At 37.0% G+C, this 13,465-nt stretch overlaps 4 protein-coding genes across 5 annotated transcripts in view; all 4 read left to right on the top strand.

Moving 5' to 3' along the window:
• Positions 1 to 13,465, top strand: part of LOC143913579 (uncharacterized) — a 346,453-nt gene that overhangs the window by 173,354 nt on the left and 159,634 nt on the right. The window lies entirely within an intron of this gene.
• Positions 1 to 13,465, top strand: part of LOC143913567 (uncharacterized) — a 781,442-nt gene that overhangs the window by 637,994 nt on the left and 129,983 nt on the right. The window lies entirely within an intron of this gene.
• On the top strand, positions 1,694 to 7,904 carry LOC143912880 (uncharacterized). Its single transcript, XM_077432323.1, has 3 exons — positions 1,694 to 2,282; positions 2,360 to 2,593; positions 5,012 to 7,904. The coding sequence occupies exons 1-3, from the start codon at positions 2,169 to 2,171 to the stop codon at positions 6,494 to 6,496; spliced, it is 1,833 nt and encodes a 610-aa protein (XP_077288449.1). The 5' UTR covers positions 1,694 to 2,168; the 3' UTR covers positions 6,497 to 7,904.
• On the top strand, positions 9,133 to 11,054 carry LOC143913706 (uncharacterized). The gene is made up of 3 exons (XM_077433670.1): positions 9,133 to 9,361; positions 9,441 to 9,674; positions 9,799 to 11,054. The coding sequence occupies exons 1-3, from the start codon at positions 9,248 to 9,250 to the stop codon at positions 10,189 to 10,191; spliced, it is 741 nt and encodes a 246-aa protein (XP_077289796.1). The 5' UTR covers positions 9,133 to 9,247; the 3' UTR covers positions 10,192 to 11,054.

Raw genomic sequence — 13,465 nt, 5'->3', positions numbered from 1 at the left:
CGACAATGCACTTGTTCAGACCAATTGTCTGATGGTCGGCTTTCGTGGCCTTTCGACCCACGATCTGGCCGATGTTTTTTGGTGCTGGCCGCAATGGTGTGGCTAGCGCTGACTTCCGCTCCAACTGCCGCCGCGTAAACAGTGGTGTTTTTGCGGCTCGCATCCTCGCCACCGAATCACCAGCTCAAGACTGGTGATGTTTGACGATACTTGGAGACCAGCTCCAGTATCCGTTCGGTGTGCACTGAGGAAACCCTGGTCTCTCTTCGTCCAAATGAGACCAGCCACGTATAGGGTTTGACATAACCTCAACCCTAGCGTGCTTGTTTTCTTTGTTTACTCCCCCCTCCCTTTCCCCCTGCTTGCTCTCTGTACATGTCAATATAAAATACAGTTGCGATACAATTTACAAAGATTTACAACCTGTTGTTATTATATAATCTCCCGCCACTTTCCCGCATCCCACTCACACATTAAGCACGCTGTACGAGAGAGGGAGACAGAAGCAGAGACCAGAACACCGACGACGAAGGAAGACACCGTGAGGAAAGCCAGCCCCGCCCACGCTTACCACGAGCTATACACACAACACGTCCAGGTGGCGTCTCGATTGAGAACCCCTGGCGTTCGTACAGCACTTAAACGATTGCGGATCACATTAAAATGCGCATCAATGCAACCCATTCTTATTCAAAAAAGAATATGAAATCGGCAAAAAAATATTTTCATATCACCTAATCATCATCTTAGACGAAGAAAAGCGCGATCGAAGGTTAACACGCCCGAATGTGTGTCCTTGCTAGCACTTAGAGGAAGAAATATTTCCCTAACTGCTATTATAAATATTGTCTTCAAATTATTTGCTATTATAAATATTGTCTTCAAATTATTTGCTATTATAAATATTGTCTTCAAATTATTTACTGCTATTATAAATATTGTCTTCAATCTTATTTGTTGGTGAGATTAATGTTTGCCCAGTTTTCCGTACGCCGAATTTTTGTGCGCCACACGGTTTTCTTAGCGGCGGTTATCCTGGTAGCAATTCACTTTTGCAACATAACCGGTAACCCGTTTACCGATTTTTTTCCGCCGTATTCGACGATGTTAAATCCGATTGAAGAAATTTTTTCCAAGATCAAATTCTGCGCGAGAAATTTTTTGGCGGATCCATCAATTAATTTGAATTTGGTGGATGTCACCAACGAATCTGTCGCCGCTATAACGTATTGTAATAACCATAGGCCGGCGCGACCCTGCTCCCCATTGTTCATATATATGGTGAACCTATTATTTTTGCTCTCTAGCTTTGTAATATGTCCTGTATCCTGGAAAATAGCCCCAAAACAAACTTTTTTCTGAAAAAATCACGCTCCACCGCCGAAGACTAGTAATAACTTCTACATGAATATATATTCCGAATTAATTGCAGCTGCTGTGAGCCCCCCTTTAGACGTGCAGGATGGATTAGACCTTATTATAAAATCTAAAATGACGTTACGAATTCGTATATCCTTATCAACTTGGGAAGTTCATGTAAAATAATAAAAATCTCATAAAAAAAGCATTTGCTGAGCAATATTTGAACAGTTTTCCGTACGGAGATTTTCCCGTGCGACGAATTTTTGTGGAGACTCGCGCGCGCAATTTTCGTTGCGGCGGTTATCCTGTTAGCGATTCACATTTGGGATTCAATCACCGAACCCTATCCGTAATGTAACGTAATAATTAAAGAGCGGACCAACTCTGCGCTGTTCATTGTTCGCCTTGCTTTGTTCATTTTTATGATGAACCTTTTTTATGCTCTCTAGCTTTGTAGTTTGTCCTGTTTTCTGGAAAATAGACCCAAAACGCCCTGTTTCCTGGAAAAAGCACGCTTCCGGTCCTACATCTAGTAATAATTTACATTCGTGTCATTCGGCCATTTGACATAATAAATGACAAAACTACGTAATTCGGTGAACTCGTGCTTCGGTCTACTCTTATTCGACGTATTGCATTCGGCGAATTTACCCAGAATCCTAGAAAGCCCAATCCAGTCCATCACCAGCACCACGTGCATGTCAACCCACGAAGATCCTCAACTCGAAACGTCTACATCTAGACATACGAGTACATTGTCCATTCGGCACTCTCCAGGAGTTTGTGCTTCTCGCGCCTAAGTAGCAATGGAGTGCAGACTCTGCCTCTGCTCTGCTCCAGCAGGTTCCTTCGTCCCCATCCATGACGACCCTCATCCACCGCGTTTGCTGCAACGCATTTGGACCTGCTGTCGGTTGCGGGTTAGTTACGTCACACTCACTATTGCCATTGCCAATTCGCTACTCCTCGTAATCGTCAATACCTTTCTAATTTGCAGGTTAATAAAGGTGACCATTTGCCGGATATGATATGCCTTTCGTGTGCCAACAATCTGGAATTGCTCAATAGCTTTCGAAACGCTTGTTTTCGGAGTGACAAAACGTCGAGGGTAGGATTGAACAAGTATTTGAAAGTCAAGCCGGAGGAAGTTTTGCTGGAAGATTTGATATGGAAAGATGAGTTGGGTGCTGATTTGCCACCCAACCTATCCAGACCACGAGATGATGGCAAGGTAAGTAAATGGGATTCGAGTGCCTTAGAACGATTCAAGTAAAACATTCAATTAATCGAAAATTTTGCATGTAAAATTACATCTAATCTAGAGCTGCCATACGTCCCGATAGACTGGGACATGTCGCGGTTTATAGGTCTCAGATTTATAAACTGTAGAAGTCTCGATAGCTTGCGAACCAAGAATTGTTGAATAAAACTGCCAACTGATTTTACTTTTAACCACTACGGGTGACCTTCTTTTAAAATTATTGGCAACGGCCTACCGACACTTTTGCCAACCAACAAGTAGTTATTTAAGACTTCGAGTGCTGATGTATTTTCTGTTGAAAGCCCTCCACTCTGAAAATGTCACCTAGAACATTTCCAACTAGAATTATTTGGTATAATCCAATAGAAAGCAGGTATAAAAACCCTAGATCAGTGCTTCCCAATTACTTTTATGACACGACCCCCTAAATCTGAAAGAATTAATTCCCGGCCCCTAAAAAAATTTTTTTTTTCTAGTTAAAAGGTTTATTTGGCAGTAATTATTACAATTATAATACACATTTATATTCAGCACAAAATTATAGGAACTAGCTTAAAAGGAGGTTCTTAAAAACATTTTTTTTTAAATAAAAACTATACACACATGAAACAATTTAATGCGATAGATTAGGTCGCATGTTTTTACATAACAAATCGATATCGGGTGCAATGTCAGAATCTTCCAAAGTCTCCGTGGAAAGGCATGACCTTTGCTTATTTTTTAATATATGTAAGTAATGACGAAAATGCTGTTGCGCATAGGTACGTAGTCGCGAAAGGAATAAGAGTTCCCAGGGCTTCTTTTCCAATAGCAGGATATTCTTGCTATCGCCTTAACCAAAATTTTGAAATACTTTTTTTATTTAATTCCACTTCAAGCAAATTATTTGATCTGATATCGATCAACTCTTCTTGGGCTGTCCACGTAATATGATCATATTTTAAGGACTTGGCAAATGGTGTTATTATCCGATTGTTAAATATATACATTCCCTAAATATGTAATGTGGAAAAATATTCATAAATGAATATTTGTACTTTCTATTGAATATTTTCGCGGCCTCCGCGAGAAATCCTATGGCCACCCAGGGGGTCGCGACCCTAATTTGGGAAGCACTGACCTAGATAACTATCGCCAAGGATTTCGAGTTTTGTAAAGGTGTGTTTAGACTCTCTAATATATCTTGCAACAATATAAAATAAACAAAAGAAGTATTAATGGATGTATTTATCCAAAACTAGTTCCATCTTCTTCATTGTTGTTAAAATGTAATGCTCACAATCTAAATGCCAAGCCACAATCAAAAATACTCTGCAGTTAAGGATTTCCACCGGGAAATTCTGCTATGGTTATAAATTCAGAAATTCCGGTGTCAACCAGTCTTTATAAACGTTGACAAATGAATGACATGGATTACATGACCCATGTTCAATGCATTTTTTTTTCAATGCTACCTGGAAAGGCTTACCGGGTTGTGTTCTTGTATATTTTTTACATACTCAAAAAAACAACCCCAATAGGCGTATTTCAGGCTGATGGGCTTATTGGCAAACCGCCGATCGGCGTTGGTTTGCATTCAAAGGGTTACAGCCAAAAATAAGTTTAAATTGAAAATATACCAATTCGATATCAATATATTTTAATATCAGCAATTAATGATTACTACACACAAACATAAAAATAGTATGTAAATAAAACAAGATGTTTTTTTTATTTTAGTTTTATTAACGGCTCAGCCACTTTACATCAGTGTGCAATAGTAATTCCTCAAGATCATATTCACATTCTTGTAATGCTCCGAATTTTCGTCTTTGCAAACTTCTTCCAAGAATAGAATTAACTAATTTGAATGCGAAATTCATCACGTCGCCTGAATTTAATATCTTTGAGCACAAAGCCTGCTGATGGATAAAGCAATGGCAGTTGGTAAAACTTGGAATAACATCATTTTTACAAAGAGTTATAGACCCAATATGCTTCCCAACCATAGCAGGAGCTCCATCAGTCGTAATCGACAACAGTTTATGTATTGGATATTCCGTTTTATTAATAAAAGACTTGAATGATTATACATATCTTGACCTATCGTTTGTCCCTTCATCGGTAAAATTGTTAACAATTCTTCTGTAACAGACATATCTTGGAATCCCATTCGAATAATTAAACATATATAGCTGTGCGATATAATTGACAGCCGTTGATTCGTCGAATTACAAAGATACAAACCTGCATTTATCAATATTTTCTTTAAGTAGCTCTTCTAAATTTCTACTCATTCAATTCCAAAACGTCCCGCTCGGCATTTTGACAATTATGGCAGCCCTAACCTATTCGCACTATAAAAATGATGCATGTATTAAATTGTATATCGTTTGGTTTATTTTTTAGACGCGTGGAGGAAAAATTACTACCAAAGATGACATGGCAAAAATAAAACATACCATTGAGATTCCAGTGGAAGAATTACCAAAAGCTTTAGATAAAATGTGTGCTACACGTTCTGAATTGGACCATAAAATAAATTTCCAAGACAGATCGTTTACTCATAAACACAATTTAGTGACCCAGAAAACATTCGATACTCCAGAACTGCATGAATGTGTCATTTGTTCAAAGAGATTTAATAGGAAATATTGTCTCAATTTACACATGAGTGTTCATACTGGGGTAAAGCCACACAAATGTGAGTTTTGTTCAAAATCATTCATTTCAAAATCTAAACTCCGTGTACACATGGATATTCACAGTGGGGTAAAGCCACACAAATGTGACATTTGTTCAAAATCATTCTTTAGAAAATCAACCCTCAGTGCACATGTGAGTATCCATACTGGGGTAAAGCCACACAAGTGTGACATTTGTTCAAAATCATTTCTTAGAAAAGGTGACTTACGTGCACATATAAATATTCATAGTGGGGTAAAGCCACTCAAATGTGATACTTGTTCAAAATCATTCCTTAGAAAATATGAACTCAGTGCACATATTAGTATGCATAGTGGGGTAAAGCCAAACAAATGTGACATTTGTTCAAAATCATTCTCTAGAAAATCAAACCTCAATATACATATGGGTATTCATAGTGGAGTAAAGCCATACAAATGTAACGTTTGTTCGAAATCATTCCTTAGAAAGCAAGAACTAAGTCTACATATGAATATCCATACTGGGGTAAAGCCACACAAATGTGAGCTGTGTTCAAAATCTTTCAATTTAAAAACTCACCTCCATGCACATATGGGAGTTCATAGTGGGATAAAGTCATACATATGTGACATTTGTTCAAAATCATTCGATAAAAAATGTAAACTCAGTTCACATATGTGTATTCATATTGCAGTAAAGTCACACAAATGTGAGTTTTGTTCAAAATCATTCAATTCAAAACGACATCTCCGTGTACACATGGGTATTCACATTGGGGTAAAGCCATACAACTGTGACTTGTGTTCAAAATCATATACTACGAAACAAAATCTTAATGCTCATATGAGCTTTCATACTGGAGTAAAGCCAAACAAATGTGAGTTTTGTTTAAAATCGTTCACTTCAAAAATTCACCTCCGTAAACACATGAATATTCATAGTGGGGTAAAGCCACACAAATGTGACACTTGTTCAAAATCATTCCTTAGAAAATATCATCTCATTGCACATATTAGTATTCATAGTGGGTTAAAGCCACACAAATGTGACATTTGTTCAAAATCATTCTTTAGAAAATCAAACCTCAATACACATATGGGTATTCATAGTGGGGTAAAGCCACACAAATGTGACATTTGTTCAAAAGCATTCCTTAGAAAATCTAACCTCAGTGCACATATGGGTATTCATAGTGGGGTAAAGCCACAAAAAAAAACCATTCCTTAGAAAATATGAACTCGGAAAGCACGACATACATATGAATAATGTCAGACAAATGTAACATTTGTAAAGCCACACAAGTGTGACATTTTTTCAAAATTATTCTTTTAAAGTTGTGACCTGAGTGCACATATGAATATTCATGCTGCGGTAAAACCATACAAAGGCGAGCTTTGTCTAAAATCTCACTTTCGTGTACACATTAGTAGTCATACTGGAATGAAGCCACTCTGGAGATAAACCATTTAAATGTGATGGTTGTTTTAATTTTTTGGTATTTGAAGTCTTACGCTGGAGGTAGCCACATTTACCGATAGATCTATGTAACTTTGTAGAATACTACTCTGTAGAAAATTTGTGCAAATGGGCAAAAATCATATTATTGTTTATAGTGGAGAATAGTTGGTCCGCTGTAGAAACATACTTAGCAAAAACTGACATACTGTCGCTTACACCGCCTCTCGACCAATAGCATTTCGTACAGTCAATAGAACATTGAAATAAAAATGCTATTGGTCGAGATAGGGTGTAAGGGACAGCAAGTGCGTTTTACCCAAGTGTCTTCATACAGCGAATGGACTATAATACCTCAATTGCAACATTTATCTAAAATCAGACTAATAAATTTTTACTTTTAGACAAATGTGATATTTGATAAAAATAATTTCCTAAAAGATTTTCCTTCATACTAACCTACTTCTTTCCACCAAATACTTTAATATACATATGTATATATTTACATACATACATTTTTTTTTTCCATATAAACCACTCCTAGAATTGTATATCTGTTTGAAATATGTACATATTTATATACATAAGCAGGCCAAAATGTCATGTTTTAGGTAATTTTAGCCATTTTGGCCATTTTGGAACAGGTCATTATGGCCAGCTTACGTTTTATAAAATTTGTAAATTTTTTGTATTCAGATTAAAGTTATACACAAGGAAGCACTTGACGGCTTTTATTTCCAAAATAATAACGGAGACATGAAAAGTATGATGATTTTCGTTAAAGGACGCTACCCCAATAAAAATATCCCTTGTGAGCGAAATTGCCTTCCCATTTCCTTCAATTTACCTCTACCAAACTGGTTTTTCCTCCATGAGCATATTAATCGGGTATGCGTGAGCTCGGCGACACAAACTCGGAAACGGCAAAGTCATAAACGATAAAACCAGAAACGGCACACTCAGCGATGGCAGCAAAAATGATTTTGAAAAGTAAATTATTGACTTGTTTCATTTAGAGCTATTGTAAATTTAATAATGGAAATATGGCTTTTTAAGAACAAAATATGGAGTTGATTAGATGAAAGTTTATTTATCAGATTAATATACAGGCTGTTATTAAGCGAAGTGCAAAGCCTTTAACGGTTATTTTTTTGTGTAAATGAGCCCTTATAATAATTACAAAAACAAAATAAATAATTACAAATTAACAGCTTAATGGAAAAGTATAAAAACATCTTTGAACCATGAAGAAAGAGATGAAACTCAAAATTACCACTGCAGAAGTGGAATCAAATGCATTAAAAATGGTTCGGTGATTACTAGTCAAATGTGAACCGGTCGCTCTAGATCGGTCAGACGTGATCACCCGTCACACTAAAACTGGTCACACCCAAAAATTAAAAATTGATCGAAATTTTGGGTGTGACCAGTTTTTTTGTGACTAATTTTCTGGTGTGACCAGTTTTAGTGTGACGGGTGATCACGTGTGACCGATCTAGAGCGACCGGTTGTCCTGTGACTATATATATATATATATATATATATATATATATATATATATATATATATATTGTTGCGTAGGGGTGGGTGGAGGATCCAAGTAAAAGGCCAACAGTCGTTTCACAGCATTTATTGATGATTAAGGAGATACACGCACTGGCAGTGCTCAGTCCAGAATGACATGATATCGCCTACGTACCAGCCTTATAAAGGGTAGATCTCTCAGGACGTCTAATCTGTTAACCTGTTGTATAGTCACGTATTCGGATATGTATTTCCACGACATTGGGTCTCCCCGTACCGATTCTGAGAAAGGACTAATAACGGTCATTGTTTAGCCTAAATGCACTTAGAGTCCAGATATAACCCTGGAAGTAAGTGCTAGCACTTAGTTAATCCGATAACAGATATCCGTTGGTCTAAGTGCAAGCACTTAGTTAATCCGTTAACAGATAACCCTTGAACGGTCACATAGTCTCTGGGATTCTATTCGCGTAATCCGCGGCGTACGTTACAATATATATATATATATATATATATATATATATATATATATATATATATATATATATATTTTTTTTTTTTTTCTTTCATGGAAGGGACGAACCGAACGCCACCATGAACTCACAAAACAAAGTAAATGAACAGGTACGTTTTTTTTTTTTTCAAACGGCTTTGATTACTTAATATTATGCTTTTACGTAGAAAAATGTAATATAAATAGAATCGCCCTTTGACAACAAATTTCTTGTTTCCATAACTCCGCAATTCGCGAAATTTCAGGGATGATGGTGCCATAAATTTTCTGTTTATGGCACCATCATCCCTGAAATTTCCAGTAAAACTGGAGACTGGATAAATGTCGCCAAATCTGGGTTCTCCAAGCGAAAATGACGGCTGGCAACCCTAATCTTCACCAGCACCACATTAATGTCAACCTAGGAAGACGTTTAAACTCATTCTAGGCATTCATTATCCTCTTTCCACTCTCCAGGAGTTTGTGTTTCTCCCGCCCAAGTAGCGATGGAGTGCAGACTTTGTCTCTGCTCTGCTCCAGCAGGATCTTTCGTCTCCATCTATGACGACCCTCATCCACCGCCTTTGGCGCAACGCATTTGGACCTGCTGTCAGCTGCGGGTTAGTTGCGTTACACTTAAACCATTGGTATTGTTTATTTGCTAGTCCTCGTAATCGTCAACACTTTTCTCATTTGTAGGTTAGGAAAGGTGACCATCTGCCAGATATGATATGCCTTTCGTGTGTCAACAATTTGGAATTGCTCGACAGCTTTCGAAACGCTTGTTTTCGGAGTGACACAACGTCGCGAGTGGAATTAGACAAGAATTTAAAAGTCAAGCAGGAGGAAGTTTTGCTGGAAGATTTAATATGGGAAGATGATTTGGGTGCTGATTTGACACCCAATATTTCTAGTCTACCAGACGATGGCGAGGTATGTAAATAGGATTCGGGTGCCTTGGAACGATTCTAAGCAAAACATTCAATAAATCGAAAATATAAATTCACTGTAAAAATTTACATATATGAAATTGTACAATGTTCGGTTTATTTTTTAGACCCCTGAAAGGAAACTTACTTCGACCGACAATATGGCAGAAGTAGTAGATACCAATAGACACATTCTAGCAGAAGAATTGCCATTACGAAAGGCTTTAGATAAGATCTGCTCTACACATTCTGAATTGGAACATAATATAAATTTCCAAGACAAATCGTTTACTCATAAACAAAATCTTGTGACACAGAAAAACTCATTTCTTAGAAAATATGAACTTAGTGCACATATGAGTACTCATACTCCGATATATTCACACAAATGTAACGTTTGTTCGAATTCATTTACTAGAAAAAATAACCTCATGCAACATATGAATATCCATTTTGGAGAAAAACTGTTCAAATGTGATATTTGTTTAAAATCATTTCTTAGAAAATCTCATCTCCTTTGACACTCGGGTATTCATAGTGGGGTAAAGCCACACAAATGCGACATTTGTTTAAAATCATATATTTCGAAAGAAAATCTTAGTGCCCATATGAGTATTCATAGTGGGGTAAAGCCACACAAATGTGACATTTGTTCAAAATCATTCTTTAGAAAGTATGAACTCGGCGTACATATGAATATTCATACTGGGGCAAAGTTACACAAATGTGACATTTGTTCAAAATCATTCCTTAGAAAGTATGAACTTAGGGCACATATGAAAATTCATACTGGGGTAAAATTACACAAATGTGAGATTTGTTCAAAATCATTTCTTAGAAAATATGAGCTCAGTGTACATATGAATATTCATACTGGGGAAAAGTTACACAAATGTGACATTTGTTCAAAATCATTCATTTCAAAATCTCATATCCGTGGACACATGGGTATTCATAGTGGGGTAAGGCCATACAAATGTGACGTTTGTTCTAAATCATTCCGTTCCAAATCTCACCTCCGCGAACACATGAGTATTCACAGTGGGGTAAAGCCACACAAATGTGTCATTTGTTCAAAACCATTTCTAAGAAAGCATGAACTTAGCGTACATATGAATATTCATACTGGGGCAAAGTTACACGAATAGGACATTTGTTCATAATCATTTCTTTCAAAATCTTAAATACGTGAACATGTGGGTATTCAAAGCCACACAATTTTTAAGCGCAGTTAACAAGCAAGCTATTAATGTTTTAAGTCCAATTTCTACAACCAGTATATTTGAAGCCGGATTTACTTATTATGCTGTGACATTCTCACACCAGCTATAAGTAGTCAACTTAATTAAAAATAATTACTAAATAAATAATAAGATTTAATACCATTTTATTTTTATTTTTACTATAATGAATTACTAAGCCTAAAAATCCCTAAAATACACAGACCCATATTATATCGTGAAAACGTGATCATTGATCTATTCTGAGTTCGAATTTTCACATGATCACAAAACTTCATCCATTGTTTCTTGGATATTTCATCGCAGGCCATAACATCGCGAACAAATCCATGGCAGTGGCATTTCACTGCTTGTACTATTTTTCCGGTTCAAGCTAAAAAAATATGTATCGGGTCGGTTCTAGAAACCATAACGTTTATTTCGGTTTTCGGTTCAACTCCGAGTGATAAATTTTTGAATTTTTATCACTTAGTCCGCAAAACATGAGACACATTGTAAGGGGGAAAGGAAATCTGAGACACTGTATCCGAAATAGCCGATATATTTTTTTGGTTTGGTATCCGAAATAGCCCTGGTTTTTTTGATAAAAGAAAGCTTGAAAGTTTTCAATTATTTTTATTAAATAAGATTATTACTATAATTCATAACTAGAGGTAGGACCGGAAGCGTGCCGTTTATTGTTCAATTGTTGTAAATGCTTTGTAAAAAAGATTCGGCAAACCTTTAACAACGCATTTACAACATTTGAACAATAAACGGCCTCCTCAGGGTCCGGGCTTTAATCATAACAACATTACTTCAAATATTTGAGTAACGATCAGAGGCTCTCAACATTTTATTTTAAATACGAATATTTTTAGATTATATTTACATTTCACAAAATTTATTCAAGATAAAATTTAAAGATTAATATTGTGGGTGATTTGAATACTGAATATATTAGATATTCACCGTATAATTATAGATTACACTGAGCAACAAAAACATTAACGAAGCGGAAACTGAAAATATATATATGTATTTTTTGACTTTTCACATATTGCAAGTGTTGTGATTTACTTCTTTGGCAGATCTTACTATCATCTGGGGTCTGATCATGCCTGCTGCAAAAAATTATATAATTATAACAAATGTACGTTCGTCGAAGATAGACCCGGTTCCGAATAAGGTAAGAACGAAAACACACTAAGAGGTACGCGGCACGTGTTTTTTTTAGATAGTTTTGCAAGTGTAAAAAAATCCAAGCACGCATAAGCATTCCTGAAGCACACAGTCTCAAAAATTACCCTCTGGGGTGTTTTCAATTATATTTTATCCTTGTATTGACATAGGTTGTTAGTGATCGATAACTGTGATTCCCATATACCACAATGGAAACACACGATGTGGTTGTTAGAATTAGGACAACTGATGAACCGGGGAGCGTAACTATCGAATATATATATATAGTATATAGTAAATCATACATAAATCCGACAGTCATAAATTTGGCGCCAGTCAATTGCACGAACCTCAATTAAACCGAAATTAAATCAGAATCAACACGAAGAAAATTCCATCGCAGCGATGAAACCCCAACAGATGAACGAGTAGTAGAAGCGGTCGCTTAAATGATTGAAACAAAAGCTCTGTAGGAATATAGCACGACTTGTTCTATTATGAATCAAAACCAGTGATCTCATCATCGATCCTGTACAAACATGCATAACTCAAGGGCAACGTCCCCTTTGACCATTCTAGAAGAAAGAGTTCATCGCTCGATCGTAAAACGAACGAAAACTGACAGTGATGTCATCAGGAAACTGTAACACGTGTCCTAAAAAGTCGTTAACGCGTGGCACACGACCCCATTCTCAAAACGAATGACGTCCTGGCGCTGACCCCATAGCTATAAACCACACGTGTACCAAAGACACGTGCCTCGAAAACAGGTCAACACGTGTCCTGGAAACGAAGACAAAGCATCTGCACACGGCACGCTTCAAGCCAGAACGTCTATAAAGCGACGCACCAGCTCCCAACACCAGAGTGAACCTCTGGAGTTCAACCAGTTCACTTCTCCGAACCTCAACTTCTTCGTACATACAATAACCATTGTAACAATTGAACAAAAATAAACGATCCTCTTACAAACACAACCGGAGTTTTCTTAGACCAGGACACGTTCAACACATCTGCCCCGCGTACTAAAGGGCGCAGGACAACCGAAGATACACCGGTGATTTAATATTCCTTTATTATTTTTTACCCAATCCCTAAATTTGCCGTAGTCTCCACCAGCTGGCCAAGAACCACCAGTACATAAAATTTCTGTTCCGGTTCCGGATTCTATTTTCTGTTCCATTTCCGGATGCCTTTTTCAATTCCGGATCCGGTTTCCTGTTTCATTACTGGTTCCGGATTTTTTTTCGGATCCGAATTCTTTTTTTAGTTCCGGTTCCAGCATCCTTTTCATCTCCGGTTCCAGATTCTTTTTTGCATGCGCGAGCCGCGGTAAACTCGAGAGCGTTAGTACAATATTTCGCGTGGATTGATGGAGTTTTTGTGTGCCAGA

The sequence above is a fragment of the Arctopsyche grandis genome, chromosome 6, assembly GCF_051622035.1.
Source record: "Arctopsyche grandis isolate Sample6627 chromosome 6, ASM5162203v2, whole genome shotgun sequence".
Classification (NCBI taxonomy): domain Eukaryota; kingdom Metazoa; phylum Arthropoda; class Insecta; order Trichoptera; family Hydropsychidae; genus Arctopsyche; species Arctopsyche grandis.
The sequence above is the reverse complement of the archived record's forward strand: the minus strand, read 5'-3'. Positions and strand labels throughout refer to the sequence as shown.